The sequence below is a fragment of the Eleutherodactylus coqui genome, chromosome 11, assembly GCF_035609145.1.
Source record: "Eleutherodactylus coqui strain aEleCoq1 chromosome 11, aEleCoq1.hap1, whole genome shotgun sequence".
NCBI classification, from domain to species: domain Eukaryota; kingdom Metazoa; phylum Chordata; class Amphibia; order Anura; family Eleutherodactylidae; genus Eleutherodactylus; species Eleutherodactylus coqui.
This window is the reverse complement of record NC_089847.1, coordinates 83,350,989-83,375,106: the sequence shown is the minus strand read 5'-3', so window position 1 is coordinate 83,375,106 and position 24,118 is coordinate 83,350,989. Positions and strand designations below refer to the sequence as shown.

The following is a 24,118-nucleotide window of genomic DNA, read 5'->3' as shown; positions in this document are numbered from 1 at the left end:
GGATTGAACTTGTAACCTTCAGGTCGTGAACAAGAGTGTTAAGTTTGTGCATCTGGGAACTTTGGTGGAATTTAACTGTGGGCATCCTCACAGAGTCCCAGTAGTAGAAGAGATTAAAGGGGTTGTCCCGCGGCAGCAAGTGGGTCTATACACTTCTGTATGGCCATAATAATGCACTTTGTAATATACATTGTGCATTAATTATGAGCCATACAGAAGTTATAAAAAGTTTTTCACTTACCTGCTCCGTTGCTGGCGTCCTCGTCTCCATGGTGCCGACTAATTTTCGCCCTCCGATGGCCAAATTAGCCGCGCTTGCGCAGTCCGGGTCTTCTGCAGTCTTCTATGGAGCCGCTCGTGCAGAATGCAGGCTCCGTGTAGCTCCGCCCCGTCACGTGCCGATTCCAGCCAATCAGGAGGCTGGAATCGGCAATGGACCGCACAGAAGAGCTGCAGTCCACGGAGACAGAGGATCCCGGCGGCCATCTTCAGCGGTAAGTATTGAAGTCACCGGAGCGCGGGGATTAAGGTAAGCGCTCCGGTAAGCTTTCTTTACCTCCCTGCATCGGGGTTGTCTCGCGCCGACCGGGGGGGGGGGTTGAAAAAAAAAAAAACCCGTTTCGGCGCGGGACAACCCCTTTAATGTTTGGAGTGGCCCACAGATTAAGGCACATGATGCCCCCATAACATAGTAGAATATGCACAGCTGATATAAATGGTAAGACCTCAAAAATCTGATATGTTTCATATATTATTGTTGTCACCACATATCATCAAACAAAAGCGCAATAGGGAACATTTACTAATCCTGTCTAAGAGTTTGTAGACCAGGCAGTCTAAAAGTGTGCTAAATTTCTAATAGTTGCTCATGCTAGATGATAAATGTGGAGTTTTTTAAAATACTTATGTCTAAGTTTATACCACCTATGGATTGGCTTACTTTGGGGGCACTTTGTCATATTTAAGCCACACACCCTTTCTGTAAACTACACCTATTCTGCTAAGCCACGCCCTTTTTGGACTAGGTGAGGTGGATTATACTTTTGATGCATTTATTACATAAAAATGCACCCAATTTCAGTGCATTGTATGACAAGATCTATGGACAATCACATAAGTAAATTTGCCCCAATCTTGTACTAATTCATGAAAACTGAATGTGTATATTTTGCAATCTAGATCTTTTAGTAAATCATAGGAAAATATTCTAAAATATAAATTAAAAATGTCTCAACTGCAGAACTTTATTCCTGTGCCGCAGTTACCATTGCTTATTCTTTGCGTTGATTGTCTCTCGAGGTTTCAGGTAAGTGTCACGATAAAAGCAAGAACACTTGGATATAGAGACACACTGGTCCTTCTCATTCAAATACTGCCCATCTGGACATCCGCAGCCATCTACCGATGTGAACACACTGGGACAGGCCTTCTCTCTCTCTGCCAAGGATCGGCAAGTCAACTGGCATGTGGTCAAGTTATACAGATAAATTTGGCTAGATGGGCAGGATGTAATATCCTTGTCTGTAGTGAGTAAAAGGGGAAAGAGAGGATGCTTTTCATTGATTCATACAGTAGAAATGGATTGTATATCTCTCACTTGTTATCAGTGGTATTATTTTAGGCCTCTTTCACACAAGCGTGTATTTGTATGTGCGTATGTGCGTGAAAACAATGCGCTCCTCGCTTATGCAGAGAATGCATAAATGGGCAAAGTTTGCGCATGAAACTTTGCCCGTTCACTGGACCAGCTGCTCCACGAATTTCCCTGATCACTGAACACTGTGACAGCACTGTCACAGTGTTCAGTGTAGAGGGGACTGCAGCAGGGATGAAAGAATTCCCTGACACTGCTGTGACAGCTGTGGCAAAGAATCGCAAAGCTCTCCCATTGCTTTCAATGGGGCCGCCGCTCCTGCCGGTGGCCCCATTGAAAGCAATAGGATGCAGGCAACCACTGCAGTGATTTTCAGGAAGGGCTTGAAATATAAGCCCTTCCCTGAAAATCATCCCTAAGTGTTGGGAAAAAAAATACTCACCTAGCCACACTGTCCGGGCTCCAGCGCATCTTCGTTCTGGCATCCCCGGAAGTGTTCTGAAGTATGTTCCCTGGGTGTGGATTTTTAAATCACTGTGTCTGATTGGCTGAGCATTCAGTCAATCACAGGCAGCACTCAGCTATTTAGTGAATAACAGCTGAGCGCTGCCTGCGATTGGTCACAGCGCTCAGCCACTCAGAGGCAGCGCTCAGCCATTCATTGAATTCAATGAATGGCTGAGTGCTGCCTGTGATTGGCTGAGTGCTCAGCCAATCAGACAAAGCCCTGTCAGGAGGCGGAGATTTTAAATCCCCGCCTAATGAAAGAGCTTCAGAGCAGTGCCAGGGAGCCAAGCGACAAGACGCTCCAGCGGCGAAGAGGTAAGAATATATATATTTTTTATTCAAGCCAATAATGATTTTCAGAGAAGGGCTTATATTTCAAGCCCTTCTCCAAAAATCACTGCAGTAAAACACGGATATGTAAACACACCATTGGAAAACAATGGCTCTAATAGATGTGTGGTTCACACTCGTGTTAACGAGGTCTAAATAGGAACATGACTGATTCTTTGTAGCATAGAAACATAGTATGGTAGGCTGAAAAAAGACAAATGTCCATCCAGTTTAGCCTATTTCCACCCCCTCCTTCCCTCTAGTTGATCCAGACAAAGGCAAAACAAAACCCAATGAGGCAGAAGCCAATTTACCCTATTTTGGGGGGAGAACAATTCCTTCCTGACTCCATAATGGCAGTCAGAATAATCCCTGGATCAATATTAATGAAACATTCCTTCCTGACTCCAACGCCGGTAGTTGGAAGATAACCATATTAATGACCTTTTGGTTGTTTCCAAAAAATAAGGAAACAAAAAATTGGCACAACTGAGGGGAGTAAATATAATATGAAAAAGAACCAAAATTACAGGAGTGGCCGCCCTCACCTTGGCTTTAATTTGGTATGGACTTCAATTTCTCATGAAAACAATTCAATTCGATATCACAACAATTCAATACACAGAGTATTGCAAAATGATATTTATGGAAAGGCTGGTCATCTCATGCCACACGTGTCTGGATATGTTAAGTCAAGGGTCACGTTAAAGGCGGCCCCATCTGTACATGTGCATATGCATGCAATCCTTGGTATCAATCTGCACTTACCACAGATTCCGTTCTTCCATCCCCACAGTATGATCCCCTTTGCAGCACAGGCTCTGACATAGGAGGAGAGCGCCGCACACATACAGTGCTCACTGTCCTTACAGGTACATGAATCATAGCGACACCTCTGTGGGTGAAAAATAAGCGGGATCTATTAAATGTAACATTTCTGTTTTATGATCCTTGCTGTTTCTAGAACAAAACTTTGTCCAATCTACTATAAAAATATATATTTAGCTATGCACTAAAGGAGAACTTGCCAATGTGTCTTATAAATAATAATTCTCTAGCATCTTTTTTTTAGAACTGTGAATTTTGCTGTTCCTCTGTTATTCCTTTTGGAAATTGACAACTGGATGTCCCCATTACGCTAGTAAATAAGATGACAGGTCCCTATACAATCTGACCGTGTTCTCTCAATGGTGATGGGAGTGTGTAGGAACACACCACACTCAGGGCTCAGTCACACGGGCGCCAATCCGCCCGTGTTACTGCATGATAAGACGGCCGCACTGCAGGTGTGGACGACTCTCCGCACCGCCGAAAGAAAGAACGGACGACTCTCCACACCGCCGGAAGAAAGAACACATGACCGGTGATGGAGCCGGTCATGTGTTCTTTCTTCCGGCGGTGCGGAGAGTTGTCCGCACCTGCAGTGCGGGAGTCTTATCGTGCAGGAACACGGGCGGATCGGCGCTCATGTGACTGAGCCCTGACAAGGGGAATGGTTGTCAATTGAATGTATTGTACTCAGCTGAAAATTCACTCATATACTTCCAAGAAGACTAAGGGCTCGTTCACACGAGGGTATTTGCGATGCGTATCATCTGCGCTATTTTTGCATGCCTAATATATAGTGATTAGAAGCCATTGATTTCAATGGGTTTATTCCCATAATGTGCAATCATGTAAAAAATACGCGGCATGTCCTATCTTGGTGTGTATTATGTACCTTAGAAGCCCACTGAAATCAATGGACATGTGTAAATACATGCAAAACACACAGGAAACCTGCGTGTTCACTGCGTTTGAACACAGAAAATTAATAAAGTTTTGTGTGTTATTTTTTGCGTGTATGTGCGCACACAAAAACATGCTGAAGTGGGTGAAATACGCGAGCATAAGAGATTTTCAGTTGGGTAAATAAGCAATGAATATGTCACACCCGTGTGCAGGAGCCTATATGATTTACACAAGAGTACGTGTATTTGCGCTGTGAAGCATTTTTTCAGAATGAACTTTTTTTTTTTGCCGTGCATCAGCGTATTTTACTGTACTTTTTGCACCCGCAAGACGTGTTCATTTGCGCATAATAAACAAAAACGCACCAATTGAAATGGCTAATTAGTCTTAATGAGTTCCGAATGTGTTGTTCTTCTAGCAGAATTACGCTGTGTTGTCTGTATCTCCTTGCGAATTGCGTGCACATTTGTGCATCCCCATTGACTTCTTTATGGACCTTTGGTGTGCAAATATGCTGAAAAATAGAGCATGTTCTTTTTTTTTGTGCAACCAAACTGCGAGCACAAAATATGGAAATGTGAACAAACCCATTGAAATCAATGGATTCTATTCTGTATGTATCGTGCGCGTAAATATGTCCAAGTAAAGCCAGCCTTACTAAAGAAACGTCTGGGGGCATGACGGTCCTCTTTAAAATGTACAATATTTAACGAATATGTATGTATATATAATAGCTTACTAGTATAATAGTACAAACCTTTGCATATTCAGTAGGGTCTATTACGGAATGACACTTAGCAAATGGAGACTCGTCCTTTTCCAACTTAGAGCACCAATAGTCTGCGTAATTTTCTGGAATGGGAAACAAGTTTAACATTGAAATCTTTAACTGTTTGGCGCAAACAACAAGCTGTGTTCTGTGTGATATCACTGCGTTTTCTTGCAGCGATATCACAATATATTTAATACGATGATTGTGATTGGTTCATGCAGCGCTGCAGTGATTGGCTGAGCCGTGACGCTCGAGAACTAATCAGAGCCAGCTCTTCCTGGAGGCGGAATGTATGAACCCCCTGACCAGGAAGCGGTGGCTGAAGCGGACAACTGCCTGTTAGGTAATGTATAGTTTTGTTTTTTCTTTATATGCAGCTAGGGCTTATTTTAGGGCCAAACTGTAGGACTTCCTACTGTAAAAGTTGCATCGCATGGCACGAAAACCGCACAAAGGAAGGCTCCACAGGGAAACATGGGCTACAAAACATTGCAAATCGCGGCTGTATAAAGCATGCCATGATTTTTTTTTCTTGCAATGTAGCAGCCCAACAAAGCATCACTAATGTGAAGGAGCCCATAGAAAAGCATGGGCTTCATATACATGTGATTTGTAGTACTGTCGCATTGCGAGAAAATCGCACAATTTGGTCGCTTGTGCGAAAGCCTAAATATCAAGAAATGTCCTAATGGGTGTTAAGTAGAGATGAGTGAGTATACTCGCTAAGGGCAATTGCTCGATCGAGCATTGCCCTTAGCGAGTACCTGCCCGCTCGGGAGCAAAGATTCGGCTGCCGGCGGCGGGCGGGGAGCTGCGGGGGGAGAGCGGGAAGGAACGGAGGGGAGATCTCTCTCTCCCTCTCTCTCCCCCGCTCCCCCCTGCTGACTGCCGCAACCCACCTGTCACCCGCGCCGGCAGCCGAACCTTCTCTGCCGAGCGGGGAGATACTCGCTAAGGACAATGCTCGATCAAGCAATTGTTCTTAGCGAGTATACTCGCTCATCTCTAGTGTTAAGTAACAGCATAAATGCCACAAGCGCAGAATGACTGAAGTGAAAAAAAAACACTTTTTTTTCTAATCCTGGGCAACCCCTTTTAACCCCTAAATGACACTGCCCTTTGATTTTTCCTTCCCACTTTCAAATAATCATAACTCTGTTATTTATCCATCGATGTAACTCTCTGAGGGCTTGTTTTTGTGGGACCAGTTATATTTTTCAATGTAACTATTTAATGTACCATATAATTTACTGAAAAAGTTTTAAAAATTTCTAAGTGTGGTAAAATGGGAAAAAAGCTATTTTTTTTCTTGTTTTTACAGTGTAGAAACTTTAGTAAAAATTACCTTTTACAACATTCTATCCTAATATACCATTGTCAAAACTCTATAATGGTAACCGAGTCATTTCAATACAAGACAATTACCACCACTAAATAAAAGGGATTATGCTGCAATCATGGACTCGGTATCTCTTTTCCAAAGTGATATTCCTAATACAAATCGGATGTTGCCTTTCAAGATATTTGAGAAAGGATTCACTTTTAAGGGAATCCGTTCCAAACTATATCATATACCTATATGATAATGAGCACCCCTCATATATTACCAGCTGCAGAGACATAACTTGAAGCTTCCGGGCCCCAATGCAAAATTTGTAACAGGGCTCCCAAATATATTGTTTTATTCCTAGTACTGGGTTCACTATATGGAGAAAAGTGGCCTTATGGGCCCCCTAAGGCTGGTGGGCCTAGGTGCAGCTGCATCCTCTGCATCCCCAGCACTGCCAGCCTCATTAAAATCAATAGGAGAAGATTGCAAAACAGCCTGCGGGGCTGAAGGAATCCCCCATAGTGAGGAAAGATAGAGGGGGGGGGGGAACTACAGGGGATCTGCTAGAGATCTCCCCATATTTGGAGAGATAGGGGGCGGGGCAAGAGGGCTTCCCCAAAAATGGGGCCAGAGGGGGCAGGGCTAGAGGGGGTGCTCATAGTGATTCCACTCTAGCTAAGAGATGGGAAAGGCTAGAGGGTGGATCACTTTGAATCCTTTCTAGCCCCTCCCCCTGCTCTCAGGGAAGCCCCGGGGGAGCCTTCTAGCCCTACCCCTATATCTCTCCAAATATGGGGAGATCTCCAGGAGATCCCCTGTAGCTCCGCCTCCCTCTCTCTCCTTGCTATGGGGGATTCCTTCAGCCCCGCAAGGATGTGAAGCTGTTTCCATGTGAAAACTCCGCGCATCCAGGGCTTTTCAGAAGTATTGCAGTGAATCACGGACCGATATAGCTCTGGCCAGTTTGCAGGAGCCCTAAGACCATCCTAAAAAACTCACATGCAAAGTCAACATCAATAAGATACCAAGAACTAAATTATAAAATTATCTCCAGGTGGTACAAAACCCCAGAGCTGCTACAAAAAAATTGATCCAAACTATTCCCCGATGTCTTGGAGATGTCTCAAAGTGGAGGGGACACAATCACATATTCGGTTCTTATGTTGATCTCTATATCCATTCTGGCGCAAAGTACAGAAGATGTTAAATCATATCTTTAAATGCAAATACCATATAATTCTGATATTGGATCATCAAGCAGAGCCCCAAACCCCTTGTTGGTTTCCTCCCACCTTACACTTATTAAATTTCACCCCCTTTATTTTTTGTAATCTGCTGTATTCTAATTGCAAATGCTATCTATAAAAAAAAAAAATTATCTTTCTATCTGACGCCATCTTCTAACAACCATAACGTTTTTATTTTACTGTTGACTTAACTGTGTGAGGGCTTATCTTTTTGCGGGACGTCCTGTCGTTTCTAGCTTCTTATTTTTATTTTTGGAATTTATATGACTTTTTATTATATTTTTTCTTGCAGACAGGGTGACCAAAAAAGCACAACTCTTTTTATTATTTTTGTCTTACAACGTTCACCAAGCGGAATAAATAATGCATTACTTTGAGAGGTCAGGCTTTTACAGATAGGCCCCCTGCAATTCCGCGGTGGGATTTCCTGCAGAATTTGTGCCCCTGCATGCCTGCATAGGATTGCATTACAATACGCAATCCTATGCACACGGCCGCAATTCGTACACGTGAAAATGCACGCGGAAAACAAATCTTGGCATGCTCTATTTCTGTGCGGGTCTCGCAGAGGCACGCACAGAAATGTCACTCCCGGGCCGCTGGCTCTGCTTGGCAGCCGGCACATCACAGAGCCGGAGCTCACGGGAAAGGTGAGCGCCGCACTGGTCCCTGCAGGGGCTCGGGTCGGGTCCCGGTGCCAGAATTCTCGCAGTGGGATCTGACCCGGCCGTCTGCAGGCGGCCATACAGTGATACCAAATATGTTGTTTGATTGCTTTCTGTTTTCATTTTTTTTTATTATAAATATGTGAAAAGCTGTTTTTTAAAAACTTTAATTACTTTTTCATTTTTTTTAACAATTAAAACTTTTTTATATATTTGGACATTTCTTTTAGTCCCCATAGGGCACATTAACTTTTGATAGTTTGATCACTCATACAGTATCATGCAATGCCATACTATTTCATCAGATTACCTACCACAGGTATGTCTTGTCAGGCAGTCAAATAGGGCAGCCCTTTGGGGCCTTCAGAAAGCCCCAAGCTGCCATGACAACTAAGGAGGATAAGTACATATAGATCCATATGTCTATGCAAGGTGAAATGTCTATTTCACTATCTGTGAATGGAATGTGCTGGACGCATCCTGTACTCCTAACCGTTATCAGAATATGCAGCTTGACAGAAACACGCGCTCATAACCTCAGGGCACACCTTTTACCCTCAGGCGCCATTTGACGACATATTGCTCATTCCCGCCCCTGCCCCCTCCATCAAACTCAGAAAGATGGAGCTGGCTCTTAATCTGAAAACACGTGATGTCGGACGCCCATGACGACAGCAACTCACGCAGGACCGGATATAAAAAGACCATATTTGGTCCACCCAATCCCATGCTTTGATTTCCAACCACGTATTGCTTCCTGCTGCCCATAAAGGGCAATTAACTCATCATGCTATATAAGATGCTATATGCCTACTAAAAACAGAGCCAAGAAGCCTTTCTACACTGACAGTCAATCTCTTCCATTGTGCGCACAATCTCTGAACATAAATTTGGGAGGGTGCAAACACTCCTATTGATTACGTTGTGGACCCCAAAATAAATCCACGGCAGTTGGCGCCCATCTTGGACCATGGACGATTTGGATCCGGAGGGACCGGACATTGAAGGATACGGACGAACGGGACAATCCTAGCTAGGGGCCCTGTTACAGGTTTTGGATTGGGGCCCAAAAGCTTCAAGTTACGCCTCTGTAGACCACCATGTAACACGGTACCAACAGTCACCACATTACTATGTTGTTGTTATTATATGGCATTGGCAATATAGAATATGTATTATTATTAATTACTTTAAAGCACCAATATTTTAAGTGCATATAAAAGATGTTTTTTTTTACAGTGAAGTACGTAATCCTTTGTTACCAGGACCACCACGAACGTAATGATTAACCTTTTCTCTATTATATGGTGGTATTATACCTACTGTAATACCAAGTACAATAAACATGAGCTTACAAAAGTTGCTTTTAGGTGGAACGATTGTTTGTAAAAAAAATTGTTCAAACAAGCAAAAGTTGGTGGCAAAGATATTGTAGCATGTAAGTTTTTTTGAGGAAGTGGGTCCAGGACTACAGTATTGATGCGACCCTCTGATAGCTATCACATTTTATTCCATCATGTAAAAATTTATAGAGGCTGCAAAATGGGCTTTCACTACATAAAACCATTTATTCTTACTATTCTCAATGCTGATGCTGCAAGGATCTTCCAACCAGTCCGAAATGTCATGACAAGTGGGCAGGGCCTTCCATGTGTTGGCAAAGGCTGATGCTGTGGCTTCAACAAGACCAGCGGATGTAGTAAAGTCATCTCCTTCCTTAGTGTTGAAATTTCCACAAAGACCTTTATATGAAAAAAATAAAAACATAAGAGCACTTGTCATGTCCAGTATCTTCACGCTCATTTCCATCAAGGGATATTGTTGTTCTCAATATGTAAATAACCAGATGAAATGAATTCATTTATACAAGAATGTTGTCACTTTTATCAACAAGTACATATTAAGATGTCTACCGATTTGGGAGAAACAAACAGGTAAATTGTAAAACATTACATTTCAGATCTACAGTATTTACAGTATAGGGGCCCCTAAGCAAATGTGCTTCCATCTTGGTTCAGGTTGACCCCTATACCCCACTTTCCACAACAGAAGAACACAGCTCTTATTTGCAACTCATTTCTTAACCCTTGTAGAAGTGAAGGGCCATGCAGCACCCTTGGGCCACTTTTGCCCTCCAATTGTGCTTGTACTGATCCCTATGAGAGGATGCAAAGGTGGAACCAACCTGTTTTGAGTTTTTCTCTGTGGACCTATCAGAAACTGTTGGGGCTTTTTTCCACCCACCTTTCCATATTGTGTATATATATATATATATATATATATATATATATTTTCCCTTTCCAGTGTCTAAACAACTGCCCGAAGTTGTCTCCTTTTGTCTTATTACTGCTTACTTTCCTTATGAATAGGCTGTTTAGTAGAGATGAGTGAGCCTACTCGGTAAGGCAGTTACTCTTCGCTCTTCTCGAGTAAATGCTTAGTGTTCCAAGCGGGCTTGGGTGGGTTGCGGGGGGGGGGGGGAGGGAGGAGCGGAGCAAGAGAAAGAGTAAGAGAGATCTCTCTCTCTCTCCCCCCCGCTCCCACCTGCTCGGATCACTAAGCAGTTACTTGAGAAGAGCAATGCTCACTCGAGTAACTGCCTTACCGAGGCAGTGTTTAGTAATGTATACTTTTGTTTAGTAATGTATACTTCTGTATATATTCAGCAGCGGTATCTAGTGTATCACTGACCATATAAATAACACTTTGTAACCATCTTGTATTTGTTGCCTACAATTTAACTGACCTTGCAGTTGTTTTCTGGAAGGTTTCTCCATAGTGATGTACAGCTGCATTTTGGGTAATAGTTGAATTTGCATTTGGATGCCATTTGCTGTTTCAACAATAATATAGTATTTGGATGGTTGCAATATTGAAAAGTTTGCTGTGGAGAAAGCAAAAATCAATTCACCTGGGATTGTCAGTCACCTAATTTGCTATATTATATACAGTATAGTTTATTGTTTATATCATCTATATAGCCCTTCATTCCTCTTAAACCACCCATCAATCTGTTTAAATGAACACTCAGGGTGGAGCATAGAGCGGGGAGGGTTCTTTACATTTCTGTGTTATGCTCCGCCCTCTCACACTCTGCACTTGTTCAGTCCTGCCTAGAGCGTTCTTTTAGCTACATCGCCATTTTTTGAATAATTAATAATAGCCAGATAGAGAAACATTTTCCATTTTCATAATCTGTTTTTATTTTCTGAGTGTAGAATCTGCTCTTCTGTTGTCTGTACATGACTATGGGGTTGACATCTTTCTTGAGCTACACTTAACAGCATTTAAAGCAGTTGAGAGATATGCTTTACAGCAGCTACATGGGCCATTCACACAATAGACAAGAGCCGACCCATTGACTTATATGGGAGACTGCTCTACACATGCTCTGTGACTTGTGCACAGGTAATTTTGCAGGGAGTGGAGTAGATACCCTGTTTCCAGACCTACCCTGAAAATAAGTCCTACCCTGATTTTTCAGGATCTGTTACAGCTGTGGCAGAGGAGAACGATCTTTCGTATATGTTGTCAATGGGGTCGGCGCTGCTGCCGCCGGCCCCATTGAGCGCTTATATAGAACACAGCGATGCGCAGAACGCACATAGGCGCGTTCTGCGAATCGTTGTGTCCTATAATTGATCACACATCCGCATAAAAAGCGGACATGTGACCGATCCCATGGGATGCATTTGGTCTATAGATCTGCAGATCGCAAGCGCGTCTGCAGATCGGACCAAAAAACGGTCGTGTGACCGAGGCCTGACTGCAGATCTGAGAGCAGTGTGAGTAAAGGGAGCTGAGCCTGTGAAGGCAGCCAATTCACACAGCTAAGAATTGTATAGAGAATTAATTAATAGAGAAGCTGAAAGCCCAACGACAAGCAGTGGATTGCACATGGGTTGCAATTCAGCTTTGATTTGCAGTGGTAAAAAAAATAATGAAAGTATATTACAAGACTCATGATACACACACAGGCTACTAGATAAACATAAATTGTCTAAAAAAGTTAGGTATGCTTTACAATAAAACAACTTATCACAGAAAGTAATCACATGCAAGTTAAACTTTGCTTCACGCACTACTTACTGTTTCTAATGTACAATTATGTATATCCTTACCTGCGATGTGAGGTGGAGAAACTTTAAGGTCATTCACTAAAATAGTTCCATCTGCTTTGAATATCACATCCTACATGAATTAAGAAGTTAGTCTGAAGGATTTAACAAGAAGACCTGTTTCTTTTGCAGTTTATGGCATATGAATCACAGAATTTTTTCATGGTGATTATATTAAAAATATACTGAAAACAAAAAAAAATGAAATTCTCTAAGGCCTCCTTCACACAGGCGGCAAAATCGCGTGGTTTTCTTGTTTGCGACAACGCTAAAAATAGGATGTATGTGAAGCCCATGCTTATCTATGGGTTACTTCACATTTGCAATGTTTTGTAGCATGCAACATTGTGAGTTAAAAACCTTGCGGGTTTCACGATACGCACACGACCTGCGATGTTATGCGGCCCATGTTTCCCTATGGAGCCTTCCTCTCTGTTGCATTGCATTGCACGAAAACACGGTTTTCGTGCGATACAACTTTGACAGTAGGAAATCAAAGTCCTAAACTAAGCCCTAGCTGCAGAAAAAAACCCCCATATACATCACCTAAAAGTGCTGTCAGCTGTGGGCATCTTCCTCCCAGTCCACACTGGTCTTCAGCATCTCTTTTAGTCGTGGATTTGAAAATTCCTGCCTCCAGGAAGCGCTGCCTCTGATTGGCAAAGTCATGGCCCTCAGCCAATCAGAGCCAGGGCTTGATGAATCAATCACAGCCAATGAATGGCTGTGATTAGTTCTTCTAGAGCTGGCTCTGACTGGGTGAGTGTCACAGCGCTCAGCCAATTAGAGGCAGGGCTTCCTGGAGGCGGGGATTTTCCAATCCCCAACCAGAAGAGATGCTGAAGACCAGTGCCAGAAATCAGGGAAAATATGCAGCAGAGTCGGACAGCGCTTCTAGGGGATGTATTCTTTTTTTTTTGCAGCTAAGGCTTTTTTTCGGGGTAGGGCTTATATTCCCCACCCCCATTTCCCCCCGAAAATCCTTCCAAAGTTGCACGACTTTGTAGCACCACTTGCGATTTTGTAGTGCCACAAAATTGCGGTATTGCTGCGAGAAAACGCAGCAATATCGCACGGACCCCCAATGCGATATCGCTGCGATTTTCTTGTGGTGATATAGCGTCGCCCATGTGAAGTAGGCCTAGGGCTGATTTCACACAGGTGAGTGCAATATCGGGTTGTGAAACTTGGCCCGATATCGTGCTCACCTATATGCAATCTACCTGTGGTTATGAGTTTTTTTGTGTCAAAAATACCTCGCATCACTTCAGGAAAATAGCGATCCTCTAGTGCGGCTATCAGCCACGCCGGAGGATTGGCAAGTGTTTTCCATTGTTTTGGAAAATCCCATGTGCACCTCTCATGCCGTGCAATGCTTTAGCCGACTACATTGAAAACAATGGAAGATGTGTTTCGAGGGATAGGATATGCCATGATTTTTTTCCCGCACCACGATGCAATGTGGGAAGTAATCGATCATGTATATGACACAACTCAAAAGATTGGGGTTAGAGATGAGCAAGCGTACTCGGATAAGCACTACTCGCTCGAGTAATTGGCTTTATCCGAGTACCGCTGTGCTCGGGTCTAAAGATTCGGGTGCCGGCACGGAGCGGGGAGCTGCAGGGGAGAGCGGGGAGGAACGGAGGTAAGATCTTTCTCTCCTTCTCTCCCGCCCGCTCTCCCCTGCTCCCCGCTGCGACTCACCTGTCAGCCGCAGCGGCACCCGAATCTTTAGCCCCGAGCACAGCGATACTCGGATAAAGCCAATTACTCGAGCGAGTAGTGCTTATCCGAGTACGCTCGCTCATCTCTAATTGGGGTTCATATTCGTCCAAGATTTGTGCATCTCACAATGCACAAATCTTGTGTGATTTTCTCGGCCTAACATTGTGTTTCATTCTCCATGTTGTGATTTCCAGGGATCATGGCTTTGGATGTTTTTTACTTAAAGGGGTTTTCTCATTAGCTAAAATTGTCCCATAGCCACTTTGTCTTTCCTGGGTGCTGCTGAATAGGACATGTGACTGCTGCAGCCAATCATGGGCTATAGAAGGTGACTATAGGATTCACAGGTTCAGGTCAGCAGCAACCAAGAAGGTTGGCTGTGGAGCAATTTTAGGTAGTGAGAAAATCCTTTAATAATAATCTTAAAGGGGTTGTCCCGCGCCGAAACGGGTTTTTTTTTTTTCAATAGCCCCCCCGTTCGGCGCGAGACAAACCCGATGCAGGGATAAAAAAAAAAAAACGGGTAGTACTTACCCGAATCCCCGCGCTCCGGTGACTTCTTACTTACCTTGTGAAGATGACCGCCGGGATCTTCACCCTCGGTGGACCGCAGGTCTTCTGTGCGGTCCATTGCCGATTCCAGCCTCCTGATTGGCTGGAATCGGCACACGTGACGGGGCGGAGCTACGAGGAGCCGCTCTCTGGCACGAGCGGCCCCATTCAGAAGGGAGAAGACCGGACTGCGCAAGCGCGTCTAATCGGGCGATTAGACGCTGAAGATTAGACGGCACCATGGAGACGGGGACGCTAGCAACGGAACAGGTAAGTGAATAACTTCTGTATGGCTCATGATTAATGCACAATGTACATTACAAAGTACATTAATATGGCCATACAGAAGTGTATTACCCCACTTTGTTTCGCGGGACAACCCCTTTAACCCTTTCCAATCCAATTTTGGATTCAGGGTTTCCTAAAAGGCTTTCTCTTTTTGCTATTATACAACCGTGCCATTTGGTTCGGTAAGAATACCCTGTCGGACCTCTTCTGACATTGCAGCTGTACAAGCTTCAATCAGAATGTAGAAAGACGTCAGACAGTGGATTGGAAAGGGTTAATTTATAGAATTCCAACATATTCCACAGCATTTTACAAATTAATGTACATATATATGATGCATGATAGCTAAAGGAACACTCCTGTAATGCTTTTGACACAAAAGTATTTAACATCACAAAAAGCCTTAATGTAACATTTTACCCCTGCTTATTTCAGTCAGTTTAGTGTGATACATTAGGTATGAGTTATACCAAGCACTTGTCTGTATTTTTAGATCTTATTGGCATACGATTTGTTGCAGCTATTTTCTTGTCACCACTTGTATACTCACAGTTCTCAAGTCGTCTGTGATTAGTAGAACAGCCTGGAGGCAAGTCTCCCTCTCGGAGGAACTGCAAGGTACCAGCTCACTCACGATAATTGTTCCCCTTTCCTACAAGATGAAGCACAAATATATATAGAATCATGTATTGCGTCAATTACATGTAGATTACGCTGAACATCATTTACTTTAGGTAAGCGCCTCATGGTAGAAGTAGAAATTAATTTACATCCATTTCCTTAAATTGGTATTACAGTGTCAGAAAATTAAGGTAATTGATCACGCCTTGGTTTGTGACAAGCTATCCACTTCTGTGCCCATCTCATGACCAAGACACATTTTCATCTCTAGCAGTAGATAATGAAGGTTCCTATTGCATATGTGCAGCACGGATCTTGAAACCATGAGGAATCCCTACTGAAACATTGTACTGATGTCACACATTTCCTTCCAGATGAATGGTACATATTTCTGTAGATACTCCAAAATCTGGTGGAACGCAAACCCAGAAGAGTGGAGGCTGTTATAGCCACAAAAGGAAGCACAACTTCATATTATAGGGGTTTTCCGGGCACAAAATGGAAATTCTCAAAATCTAGGAGCTACAGTTAAGTAGCAGCCATTGTGTTTACATACATCACTTCCACAGTGAACACAGTAGACTGTTACCTACATCTTCTGCATGCATAGAGCTCTGCCTACTGCTAACAGGTCCTGCAACTTACTACCCTGTTTCCCTGAAAATAATACCTACCTCAAAAATAGGACCTAGCATGATTTTTCAGGATTTTTGAGGATGCAGAATGCTTTTTCAGGATTTTTGAGGATGCTTGAAGTATAAGCCCTACTCCAAAATTAAGCTCTAGTTACAGTTAATAAAAAGGACAATATAAATAGTGTCCAGGCAGCTATACAGGTAAAAAAGTAAAATCTATTGGAGCAAAAATTTATATAAGACACTGTCTTATTTTGGGGGTAACAGGGTAGCACCAACCCCCTCTCACAGAGAGAGACAGAGGAAACCTGCTAAAGCAGACAGATAGGAGCTTCCAGCACTCTGAACTGCATATGAGCAATACAGCGCTGTGCTTCCTTCTCTCTCCTCCCCTCATGCACTGCTCACAGGATATTGGAGGCTATGGACAGCTGAGGAAGTAGCAAAAACTGAGAAGTTGTCAGAGGAAGTGGCAATATTTTTTGAGCGCACAGTCACATAACAGAAGAATGAAGAAAGTATCTAGATCACATGTGTCAAACACAAAGCTCGTGGCCCGAATCTGGCCTGCTGCCTCATGTTATGTGGGGTGCCGCAGCTCCCTGCTGGTAATCGTGGTGTTACAGCTGATCCCGGCGCACACTCGGACGTCAGTGTGCAGCCGGGATCCTCCTCCCCTGAGTCCCCTGCTCTTCAGTTCCACAGAAGAGGACTCAGGGAGGAAGCATTCCGGGCTACACACTGACGTCAGAGTGCACCCGGGAATCAGCGCAAGCATAGAAGGAGCGGCGCTGACAGCAGGGAGGAGGTAAGTATATGGGTTGGGGAAGGAGGGGGGGTTAATGGTGGCTGCTTTGGAGGGGTTAATATTATTGCTGCTGCTGGTGTGTGTGTGTGTGGGGGGTTAATATTGCCGCTGTTGGTGTGGGGGGTTAATAATGCTGTTGTTGGTGGTGGTGGGGGGTAATATTGCTGCTGTTGGTGGGTTAATATTGGTGTTGGTGGGAGGGGGGTTAATATTGCTGCTGTTGGTGGTGGTGGGGTAATATTGCCACTGTTGGTGAGGGGGTTAATATCGCTGCTGTTGTTGTTGGTGGTGGGGTAATATTGCTGCTGTTGGGGCGAGGGTTAATATTGCTGCTGTGGTGTGGGGGGGGTTGATATTGCTGCTGTTGGTGGGGGGGGCTGATATTGCTGCTGTTGGTGGGGGGGCTGATATTGCTGCTGTTGGTGGGGGGGCTGATATTACTGCTGTTGGTGGGGGGGGGGCTAATATTGCTGCTGTTGGTGGGGGGGGGGGCTAATATTGCTGCTGTTGGTGGGGGGGGGGGCTAATATTGCTGCTGTTGGTGGGGGGGGGTAATATTGCTGCTGTTGGTGGGGGGGGGGTAATATTGCTGCTGTTGGTGTGGGGGGGGGGTAATATTGCTGCTGTTGGTGGTGGTGGGGGGTAATATTGCTGCTGTTGGTTGGGGGGGTTAATATTGCTGCTGTTGGTGGGGGGGGGTTAATATTGCTGCTGTTGGTGGGGGGGCTTAATATTGCTGCTGGTGGGGGGGTAATATTGCTGCTGTTGGTGGGGGGGGGGTTAATATTGCTGCTGTTGGTAGGGGGGGTTAATATTGCTGCTGTTGGTGGGGGGGTTAATATTGCTGCTGTTGGTGGGGGGGGGGCAATATTGCTGCTGTTGGTGGTGGGGGGTAATATTGCTGCTATTGGGGGGTTAATATTGCTGCTGGGGGAGGGTTAATATTGCTGCTGGAGGGGGTTAATATTGCTGCTGGAGGGGGTTAATATTGCTGCTGCGGGGGGGGGGGTTTAATATTACTGATGGTGATAATATTGCTGTGGGGTTATTACTACTGTGGGGGTCGCTCTTACTACTGGGGCCACTGTGGGGGTCGCTCTTACTACTGGGGCCACTGTGGGTACCCTGTTACTACTGGGCCCACTATGGAGTACGCTGTTACTAATTGGCCCACTGTAGGGGGGTCGCTATTACTAATTGGCCTACTGTGGGAGGTCAATATTTTTAATGGGGCCACTATGAGATTCACTATTACTACTATGACCACTATAGCGGTCACTATGACTACTGCGACCACTATGGGGGTCACTATTAGGCCTCGTTCACATGAGTGTAATCGTATTTCCGTCGCACAAATATGCTGCGTATTTGCGCAATCGAAAAACGCTTATACCTGCATATTTGGGCACGCAAAAAAGAACGCAGATGGGCCCACTGAAATGGTGCGCAAATATGCAGTGAATATACAGGTTTCCTGCACATTCACCGCATATTTGCGCGGCCCATTCACTTCAATGGCCTATCTGGGTGCACAGTATGTAACAAAATAGGTCATGCTGTGTGAAAATAAACATCATGTGAATGAACTCAGTGAAATCAATGTCTTCTATTCACTGCATATTATGTACACAAATACGCTTGTGTGAACGAGCCCTTACTATACTGTCTTACAGTCGGCCCTTTGAAGGTCACCATAAGCCTGATGTGGCCCTCGGTAAAAATGAGTTTGACACCCCTGATCTAGATGAGGTACAGTGAACCTATTACATAATGACTTATTGTGATGATGTACATTGGGTTTTAAAATGTTAGTCTGTGCGCGGAATATCCCTATAAAACTTTAACATGGTTTTAGATGTATACATGCGGTCAGGTGTCCACACATTCTTGGCCATGTAGCGTAAGTGCAGGATCATGTAATTATACTAAATGAAGCAAGGTATATTACCTTGTGGTGTACCTATATTGTGTGCAAATCGTTCAAACGGATTTGTAACTAATACAACATTTTCAACTCTTTGAAAATATCCCCGTACTTTCAAGTTTGTCTATAAATTGTTTCCCTGGGGAACAATTGTAGTTGAGTTGCAATTGCAAATATACTTTGATTTGTGTGCAAGTAAGGCCCTATTCACATTAGCATTTCGATTTTCATCTTGTATTGTTTTTTTTAATGGAACGAATTGCAAAAAGGAAGTCAAATATACAGATCAGTTAAAAAAATAGAAAGTTTCTATTAGGGCTCATGCTGATGGGCGTAGCTTTTTGCGCTGCTAGCAGCGCACAGAACACCCTTCTAATAAGAACCAATAGGTTCCTTTAGAAGCGTTCACATAAAGGATGTTAGGTACGCTAAACTCTGCGCAGTTAACAAAAGATAGGACATGCAAGTGCAAACTCGCATGTCGGTTCTGAGGTGCAGGCAAAGGTAGGACATGTCCTATCTCTGCTGCATGCTTTCCATGGGCTATTATGGGAGCCTTAAAAGCACGCAGCACGCACCTCGGAGCATGTGAATGGGCTGCTTCAGGGAGATTAGTATACTTGGGTATACTAATAAATCACAGACTGAACATGAGTCAACAATGTGATGCAGCAGCAAAAAAGGCATGCACAATTCTGGGATGTATTAGGAGAAGCATAGAGTCTAGATCACATGAAGTAATTATCTCTCTCTACTCTTCCTCAGGGTGCATTCAGACGACCGTATATCGGCCGCATATTCACGCCGGCCGATATACGGCGTCTCTCTCTGCAGGGGGAGGAGGCTGGGAGAGCCAGGAGCAGTGCTCTGAGCTCCCGCCCCCCCCCCCCCCTCTCTGCCTCCTCTTCACCCCCTCTCTGCCTCCTCTTCACCCCCTCTCTGCCTCCTCTTCACCCCCTCTCTGCCTCCTCTTCACCCCCTCTCTGCCTCCTCTTCACCCCCTCTCCTCCCCTCTGCACTATTTGCAATGAGAGGAGGCGGGACGGGGCGAGGCTAAGTTTTGGGAATTAGCTCTGCCCCCGCCCTGCCTCTCCTCATTGAAAATAGTGCAGGGGGGTGGGGAGGAGGCAGAGAGGGGGGGGGGGTTCACAGAAACAATAGCAAAATGAAAATCAAACTGAGGCAATCTTAGCCAAATTGAAACACTTTATTTCCCAGTGAAATCAATGGGAACTTAAATGGAACTGTTGCTTTCTGTTGGGCTGCTCCTCAGACTAAACAGCTTAATGGAAAACAAAAGTGCAGAAGTGAGTTGCTGTGTAGCCATAGCCTGTAACCCCATCTGTATTGATGCACAGGGGCTTCGATTTACTTCTCTGATGGACATGGCTGATAACTTCATTACGTAAATGCTTATTCTGTGAATATTTAAGTGGACTTTAACAATGCTGCATTGGGTCTATATTGCCATTTATTAAGTAAGCCACTATATCCGACTAGCTAGTTTTAATCAAATGTAATATCATAGAACCCCTCTATGAGATCTGCGCTTGATTAGAAATCATAACTTTGAACAGTCTTGCCTTTAACATCACGTAGTAACAGTTCCCATGGAAAGTATACGTCTTCCCATCAAAAGTGGTAAAATGCACTCCCCCTTCAATGGAGCAAACTTTAGGGCAGTGGAGATCTGTGCAGTTCCATCGTCCAGCAACACAGTGACTGCAAGAAATAATAGTGATTAAGCATACAGGTGCGACATGCTTTTGTATCAGATGGGTTTTTAATGTGGTTTTAATCCTTTCCAATCCAATTTCCCTGCCACCCGCACACTACTCGGCTTTCTTTTTATTTTGGGCGGGAAAGAGCGTTGTGAATTCCTTGGAATTTCTAAACATAAAACACATAAAAATGTCATGATGATTTTATTAGCAATTTTTGGACAATTAAAAGTGAGTTATTATGTATATTACATTATATGTATCAAAATACTAACGACCACCTGTCTGTGAGTGATAAGTGAATGAGTGGCTGTGTGAGTTACATGTGATGATGTCACCGTCATGTGATCAGTCACCGGGGCTCTGAGCTACGCACCTGATCACATGTTGGTGACGTCATCACAGATCCTTCATCCCTGTGCACTGAATGAGAGATTACAGGTGGACTACATCCCCCACAAACCTCTGTCTCAGACCAATACTCAGTCTGGCAGTTTGTAGCTGGTTGTGAGACAGCTGCACACCTGTGTGGAGACTCCAATAAATGGCACCTCACAAATGTCCACATACATAGCTGGTGGTGCATATTGACCAACAACATTCAAGCATAGTCCTTCACTGCTATCTTCACATCTCCTGAACGTGATATCATGTGATCTCAAGTGCTAGTGCCACCAACACTAGTCCAGCCTTCATCTAATCTTCAACCGTTGTCCAGTGTTGAAACAAACCATAGCTGTCATGCAAACAGGTCACCACAGAGGGTTCAATGCTGCCGTGAAGCTAATGCAGCTGACGTGATACAGCAACAAGCCACAATTTCACCTCAGCCACTAGCTGAAGTTTGTAAATCACGTGCAGCTCATATGTGAAAGCTACGAGCAAACATGTCTCCTCAGCGAGCTGCTGAAGTTCGTAAATCACATGCAGCTCATATGCGAAAGCAACGAGCCAACATGTATCGGTATTGCTATTTTGTACACTTACTGGCGTTTTCTTATTCATAGGTGTTTGCACTATTCAGCAAAATTGCAAATAATAGCAATGGCTTACTTTTTGCACGGAAATATTTTGACCAACTCCAATCTCTTTCACTATACAGTGGTGCTTTGGCTTGCGAATGCCTCAGCTTGCGAGCTTCTTGACTTGCGAGCAGGCTCTTTCTGGAATTGTTGCTCTGATTTAAGAGCAATAACTCGGGTTACGAGCCTGCTTCTGCATTGCAAGAGAGATAGGTGACGTCACTGCGCATGTGCAGTGCCGCCGCTGTCTCCGGAAATCTTGCGGTTTTGTCACACACCGCAGCAGCCAATCATAAGCCTGCGGGCTGTAGCAGGTAAGGGAGAAGCATTTCGGGGAGTGACGGGGACAAGTCGGGTGCACCGTGTGCAGCTTTATGGGCACAGGGTGGAGCTGCTGGACTCCTTGGCTGACTGCCTGGTAGTCTGTTATATGTCACAGCTCTGTCCTTACCATGTTATAGGGGTGAACTGCAGAACCCCCTCAAATGCAGCCACATCTCCAGCTCCCTCTAGTCCTTGTTAGTACCTACTCCTGTCTGTCAGGGTGTCTTCTTGCTGTCACTGAATGGGAACCATTTACTACTAAAAACCCAATATCTGTACTAGTGATATTATGATGACATTTGTCCCCGACTCTTTACAAAAGGGAGATCTGATTTCTAGATTGAGTGCTGTGATGGTGATAAGGATTTTCATTTTGTGTCATTCTGTGACAGCAAGCAGAGATACTGAAAAAAACTAAAGGAATTGACGCTGTGTTTTGGGGAGGTCTGGAATGGATTAATGGCGTTTCAATTCACCTAAATGGGGAAAATTCATTAGAGATAAGAGTGTTTTGGATTAAGAGCTCCGTCGCGGAGCGAATTAAACTCTTAAGCCAAGCCACCACTGTATTATATTACTAATTGGCGCATTGCGCCACCAGAAACACTGGTACTAGTATTATACATATGTATATTATTAGATTATAGAACCTATTATTATATATGTATAATATACATGTATATTCTATATCTATATTACACAATGCAGGAGACAAGTGTGACATCGGTGCTCTCTTCTGCATATATATATTATACTATGCAGAGGAGAACTCCAGTGTCGGAGTTTTCTTCTACATACTGTAATATAGATATGCAGAAGAGAGCTCCAATCTTGGAGCTCTCTTCTGCATAGTGTTAAAAACGTGTCGGACCTTGCCCCACGTGGCAGTTATGCAGGGAAATCTCAATGTCGGATGAGGTCTGACACTGGATTGGAAAGGGTTAACACATTATAAAAACGCTACAAGTAATTTACAATCAGTCTCTTGATGTAAATAGGAACATTTTCATTCTGACATACTGGCTGTAAGTTAAAAAGTTAATGTACAATATTTAAACTTTATTTACAGATAACCCCATTGAGCATGATGATGTATATTATTATCTTATGTGCTCTAGGCTGTATGGCCGGTGTGTCAAACTAATGCTATAAAGCTACTTGCATCTGTCTATCTATGGCTGCTTTCACATTTGTGCTGAAACCTCTGTTTAAAAGTCCTGCCGCCGATTCGGCATGAAATTCTGAAAGAAAAAGTCCTGCGATATTCTGGTCATCTGAACAGAAACTGAATGGACCCTATTATAGTCCATTAGGTTCGTTCGGCACTGTTGGGTTCCATCATAAGACGTATCCGTTCGGTCAGGGGATTCCCCTTTCTTGCTCTCATATTGAGGCAGAAAAACAGAACCCCTGATGCAGATGTGAAAGCAGCCTAAGGCCGGGTTCACATCTCGCTGGAACCTCCATGTGGACTTTGCGTTGCAGATCTGCCACAAAACACTGGAAGAAAAAGTCCTGCGTTGCAGAACTTTTTCTTCCGGAAAGATACAGGGCAGTCTAGTGAAAAACGGAACAAATCCCATTATAGTCAGTGGGGTCTGTTCGGCGCTGTTCAGTTCCATCATTAGACTGATCCATTTGGCCAGGGGATTCCTGTTTCCTGCTCCACAAGCGGAGCAGGAAACTGGAACGCTCACAGCAGATGTGAAAGAAGCCTAAGATTTTTACTTTTTGACACCTCCATGATCTTTCAGCAGTTATGTTTGAGTTGCTTTCTCATATCAGCGATTACTATAAACATTTAATAAAACTGTGCTGTAAAGAATGATTTGTGAATTACATTTTTAATAACTCACCATTTATCGCAATCATTTTTAATTATTTCTCCAGGAGCATAAAGTTTTCCTTGGTGTTTGCAAAAGCACTCGTTTACTGGTACACAGCCCCTGCCAGAGTAATTGTCTTCCACCGTACCTAAGATGATTGACAAAAAGGCATTTAAATCATATATCCAAGGAATCTTAATCCATCATCACGTTCTACATTTTTGAATTTCTGAGTCTACAGAATTTTCAGTTGTCCAGACTAAAGCCGCTTGCACACAAAAGGGTCGGATTCTGGATGCGAGATACCACACCAAAATCCTACCTTGTGCCTGGCCATTGACCCCGCGTACCAGTCTTCTTTCTTCTTTATCTGTA

The 24,118-nt window shown here is 43.9% G+C and overlaps 1 protein-coding gene across 1 annotated transcript in view; it reads right to left on the bottom strand.

Annotated features, from left to right (window-relative positions):
• Nucleotides 1–24,118, bottom strand: part of LOC136581727 (mucin-2-like) — a gene marked incomplete at its 3' end in the record, with an annotated part of 97,314 nt that overhangs the window by 45,454 nt on the left and 27,742 nt on the right. Inside the window, exons 8-17 of the mRNA XM_066582351.1 lie at nt 23,774–23,891; nt 20,426–20,572; nt 20,289–20,309; nt 15,413–15,491; nt 12,298–12,367; nt 10,923–11,060; nt 9,754–9,918; nt 4,920–5,014; nt 3,200–3,326; nt 1,266–1,521 (exon numbers count right to left, since the gene is read on the bottom strand). Of these exons, the coding sequence (XP_066438448.1) occupies nt 1,266–1,521; nt 3,200–3,326; nt 4,920–5,014; nt 9,754–9,918; nt 10,923–11,060; nt 12,298–12,367; nt 15,413–15,491; nt 20,289–20,309; nt 20,426–20,572; nt 23,774–23,891 (1,216 nt within the window). The remainder of the gene's footprint in view (nt 1–1,265; nt 1,522–3,199; nt 3,327–4,919; nt 5,015–9,753; nt 9,919–10,922; nt 11,061–12,297; nt 12,368–15,412; nt 15,492–20,288; nt 20,310–20,425; nt 20,573–23,773; nt 23,892–24,118) is intronic.